Genomic DNA, 5,403 nt, shown 5'->3' on the forward strand with positions numbered 1-5,403 from the left:
TTGGTAATTTAGTTTGTAAGATGAGTAGAAAATGAATCGGGCGTATTTAAAAGCAAAAGAGGAATAATTTTGATTTTAATCGAAAGAGAAAAAATGCAAACAACGGAGAACAGATATAAAAAATTTGAACCGAAAGTTGATCCATTATTAACACTTTGACGGCCGATCACACCACTGTGGTGTGATGGTAAACACATCGGTTGAAAGCCGATCACACCACAGTGGTGTAATGACGCGAGTATGGATTTTTGTGTTTTTTTTAAATGGGTCAAACCTTGGGCTCCATGCAATGAAAAAACATATTTTTATTCAAGTAACTCGGACTGGTAATATGCTTTAAATCGTTAATTATTTACGGATATACGAAGAAGATACTGATCATAACAAACCAAGCCGGCGAGACGTGCATTGAACGGCGCAAACGGTGCCGGCGACCAGCGAAGTAAACAATGCGTAGTGTGCGGCTGTCAAAGTGTTAAGTATCCCGTGTGATGGATTCTTCTTGTTCTAGTTGCATTTTATTACTATCATAAATCATTCCCATGTAGTTATTCGTTCGCCCATTTGAAACGTTAATTAATTGATTGTGGTCCCGCGGTTTTTTTTCTTTCCTGGGAAATTTTCTTGCTCAACATAAATTAAATTGTGAATTTTTGATTACTTTGAAAGATGAAACGTTTTTTCTTACCTCTGTATTTTTACATTATTTCTCAAATTTGATGAAAAGAATATGCATCACGTCGCTTTTTCTTGGATCTATTGTACAATCGCTTTTAAACATCTGTTTTTTAGTGTTGAAATTGAAAAAAAAAGTAAATAGCTCTTAAAAAGCTTTTGAACATAGCTAGAGAGCGAATAGATAATTGGCGATTTTTCTTTAAACTCATCTCCAACTGCTGTCTATGTACTTTGATATCGTGACGAAACTTAGAATGTACAGAAGAATCGTTAGATGGGGCTATACAATTGCAATCGAAAAGGACATTTCTATAGACAATCTCCAGCGTTAATGGGGGGAAGGTCCAAATTAGGATTCGAACGAAAGTAAAATTTGTCAGTACACCACGCGAAAATATGACTTGTTCATTTTCGGTTTAACAAATTGTACGATCACTTGTGTTCTTCAACGCAAGAGCCAGTTGGAGCTTTATTTAAGACAATTTTGTAATTACCATTTAGATAAGAGGTGTAAATAGATACCGTTTGAAAGGAAACAGGCAAACATTAATATGAATCTTGTCGTACGAATTAGGAAACATTTCTCCTCCGAAAGCAAATAGGGATAATTAAAAAAAAAAAATAAATAACACAGCATAGGCACAAACCCCCATTTACCAGCAGTTGGTGTTGCAGATAGGAATTAGAAGCTTCTATAAAGCTACAACGAAATAAAGGCATGTTTTTAATGCTCTTCTTACAAACGTTACAATGCTACACTTACACGAGCGTAATAGAATATGCTGCAAAGGATGATCGATTCGTGTTCATTTGTAAAACTTATCTCGTTTGGTTGGTTGTTCCATCTGGCGTTGTAATAGATTTGCTATGTAGTATCGGTTTGAGTTTTAAAATGTACATTAAACAATATGTGTATAGGGGATGCGTCGTTTAGTAAAGCTGCTCTTTATTTATCGCCATAGGTACGACAGAAAACTCTAATCGCTAGGTACTTGCATGAGGAAAAAAAACACAACAAGGGATATGTTCATAAATAGGTGTAATCTGTCGTAAAGTATTAATAGCAAATAAATCGGGAAAAAACGGAACGCAAAAAAAAATCATTGCTCGGCTTGACACACATGCGAGCAAGTGTGTATCGGGGAAAAGAGTGAATAATCTTTAGTATAACGAACTAAGCGCAGTATCGTCGTGGTTAGGGTGGTGAGATGAAAGGGAATGGGAGCTGGGAGGAAGAGTGGAGTGAAAATAAATACAAAACTAGAAAAAAAGACAACTTACGGTACATATATCCATCTTCCGGCAAAGAAAATACTTAACCTTACAATGGTAAATCAGACATTTTTTCGTAGTTAACCCACTCACTAGCGGTGGAGCTGAGGTTCGCGAACTCGGAACCCGAACGATCCTCAGTCCGGTTATCGTCATCCTCCTCTTCTGCCTCTTCGTTATGCGCTTCCGGCAGTGGTTGATCCTCGAAATCGACACTATTCCGACCGCTGCCACTTCCGGCCGCTTTGCCCGTGGTACCGAAACGATCATTAACACGTCCAAGGAGACGCTGAAGCTGCTTCTGCAACAGTTCACTGTGGATGGAAACGTCCACATCGCCACGTTCCTGCTGTTTGGCGGTGTAAAAGAATGCTTCATCGAAAGTGTCCGGCTGTTCGGTAGAATTTTTTAGTGGCCCTGACTGTTCCAAAAAGCGTACCACGGGAAGTAGCATTTCCTCGTAGCTCTGCTCAGTACTGTCGATGACGGAGTGGCTTAGAAGTCCGGTAAGATGTTCGAGGTATTTCGTGCCCGAAGGTGCATTAGCCGCATGAGTGTAGTAGAGGTGAAACAAATGCAAAATGGCGGCTAAATCAATCTGAGCGCTAGAAGAGATGTGAAACGAATGGTGAACTAGTTCCCAACAAATAGCCGTACTACTACTTACAGCTTCATCTTTTGGCGTAGGGTTTTCAGTTGGAGACAAACCTTTGCCACCGAGCTGTGGTTTCGTTTGAGCAGCATTAATATACCGTCGAGGGCACGCAAGGAGCGTTCCTGCAGCTTGACGACGAATCGCCGTTCGAACAGACGCATCTGTCCAGTGGTGATCTCAAGGTCCTCCTGGAATATTGGAAGGGAAGAAAACAAAATAACTGTTTCACTGTAAGTTTAAGCGTAATAGTTTGCATATTCACCTCTAGTTGTTTAACAGCTTTTCTTAATTCACAATGAGTCTGTAACGATCTCAATAGTCCACTTATCGAGGGAACTCCGTTGATAGTTACTTTGGCCAAGTCTTTCCGGGCGATTCCTTCCCCATCAGATGGAGTTCCAATTTCTCGCCCACCTTGTAGACGTCCGATGAGACATTCTAATACCAGCGGAATAATACCAAGCTCATCGGACTGTATACGAAAACGATTGGTGTTTTTGGCCGCTACTATCGTGACTCTACGTCCATCACCACCTCCAATAGGTTGCAGTCCAAGTGCACTAGTGGCACTGTTACCGTCAGAGGCAAACTCGGGAAATAATTGTCCCAATCCGTTACCGAAAATGTTCTGTGCCGTAGTAACAACCGAGAGGGTCAGTTTGTATTGGGCTTCCTTTGAAGGTGTACATGGCTTGAGGCATAGCTTCAATGGGAGCGAAACTTCCTTCTGGAGCACCCTCGTAATGCCTTGCTTGTTGGTGTAGGAACAGTACACGGTTACCGTGCGTGTTGCTGGTAGCGTTTGCTCGACCGGATATATCCACACGTCATATTGTTCCGTACTGTGTGCTACCACATCTCGGAAAAGAAACGCATCCTTAGAGCATCCAATCGCCTGATCAGTGTTGATCGTAAGCTGCAGTACCTCAAGTTTCGGTTCCACCTTTACCGTTACACTCAGTTGGCACATTTCAATGACCATCCCGGGGGGAATGTTTGTCGGATGAGTACAGGGGACCGTTTCCTCACCGATGGCAACGCCCAACTTAACGTCCCTTTCGGCAGCTGCGTTTGCAATGCTCGCATCACTCGGATCCACCCCGGCACGTATTTCTCGCTCCAGCTCTAGCAACTCCTTCTGGCAGCGAGCAATTTCAAATGGTGCTAGATTCAGAGCTGGTACGCGAAACAGTTGCGGTTCGGAACCGAGATACCCGATCGTAAGCAATCCGGTGGGGCCGAGCGTAACCAGAGCGCCTGGGAGTCCAGTCACGTTTGCGCGACTGATAGCCACCGGTATGTCACCCAGCTGAGCAGACCAGATGATTTGATCACTTTCGTACAGCAGTAAGGAACCACTTTCGGAGACAACGGCCAGCATCAATCGAGCACCAGGTTCTGGCAATTAGTTCCATATCGAAAAGTAACGATTAATCTATTAGTCTAATGGCAAATAAATCGTCCATACCTACCCCAGTACCAACCGGTGACGAAGGTGTGGAAACAGATCGGGGAGTAGTCGAGCTTTTTGACAAAGCGAACCTTACCGGTGTCCGACACGCACAGTAAATTGTTCTCACCCAATATCACAACGACGGATTCGGTGCTAAAAAATAGTAGAAAATTAGTTCAAAGCCGTTTCTTAGCTACGACACAACGCTGCACGCACTTGGAGATTTGATGCACCTGCAGATCGAGCGCATACTCGCCAACGCACAGCGACCAGATTGGATCGTGACGGCGCAATGATTCGAGCGCTTCGGCAATGTCCTGATACCGGTAACACTCCAACACCCAGCTCGGTGCAACCGTTACGAAACAATCGACGCGTTGCAAATAATGCATCGGCGATGGTATGTGCCGATCGGTGGCCAGCGTACGCTCATAACTGATACCATCCTGCTCGAAGAACCGTAGCGAACCGTCCAAATGTTGTACGCAAAGAAAGTCTCGCCCTTTCACACCACCGAACGGGCCATGGCACAGGGAGAAGGCTGGTTTCGACAGCGGATGGTCGCAGAGCGTTACGAGCAGCGTATGATCGCCATGATCCGCCAGTCCGTCTATCGTTACGATCTGATAGATGGAAAGTTTTGTCGGATGCAGTACGGCCAGCTGCAAACGGGGATCGGTTTTATTCGTCCTGCAAAACGGTGGAGACATCGATTTAATCCGTCACATGCCACAAAACACAATACCTACGTGGTAAACTTCCCACTGCAAATGGCCAGCACTGGAAATGCTAGCTGCACCTCCAGGATAACGTCCGCATGTTGAAACACATTCTCAAACGGATCATTCGGGGTGGAAGTTGTTTTCGCCTGTCCTTCGGTGTCCTCCGCATCGAGATCGGGCAGATTGGTGGCCCCACCGGACGGACGGTAGATACAGAGCTGACCGGAATGGGATCCCACCACGATGCTGTCCTTCTCACCCTCCTCTATGCACAGCCGGGCACAGTGCAAGGAAAAGGAATCGTACGCTGGTTCGATTGTAGGACACTGCGTTTTCCACCAATTGCGTACGGTAAACAGCGACATGATGGGACACCGATTTAGCACAGAAAAGGACTATTTGTGTCCCTCTACCAGTTGCAATCGCAAGGTGTAGCCGTCGTTGTGTTGTTTTCAGGGACGCAAGTGTTTTGTTCGCTTCGTTGCCATGGTGAGCGGGCGTGAAGTCCTTTTTGAAAATGTTCAGCTTGAAATGTTTCAAGCTAAATAAACTAAACATTGTCAATATTGTTAACAGGCAAATATTAATTTAGAGTTTTCTTAAAATATGGCTTAGAGAATTCA

General features: G+C 44.3%; 1 protein-coding gene across 1 annotated transcript; it reads right to left on the bottom strand.

The window, feature by feature from the left end:
• Positions 1-1,950: 1,950 nt before the first annotated feature.
• Positions 1,951-5,403, bottom strand: LOC125769067 (protein PTHB1). Its single transcript, XM_049437492.1, has 6 exons — positions 4,808-5,403; positions 4,275-4,748; positions 4,078-4,211; positions 2,868-4,003; positions 2,618-2,793; positions 1,951-2,555 (listed from the first exon to the last, which is right to left on the bottom strand). Exons 1-6 carry the CDS (start codon positions 5,143-5,145, stop codon positions 2,000-2,002), a joined length of 2,814 nt encoding a protein of 937 aa, XP_049293449.1. The 5' UTR covers positions 5,146-5,403; the 3' UTR covers positions 1,951-1,999.

The sequence above is a fragment of the Anopheles funestus genome, chromosome 3RL, assembly GCF_943734845.2.
Source record: "Anopheles funestus chromosome 3RL, idAnoFuneDA-416_04, whole genome shotgun sequence".
In the NCBI taxonomy this organism is placed as follows: Eukaryota; Metazoa; Arthropoda; class Insecta; order Diptera; family Culicidae; genus Anopheles; species Anopheles funestus.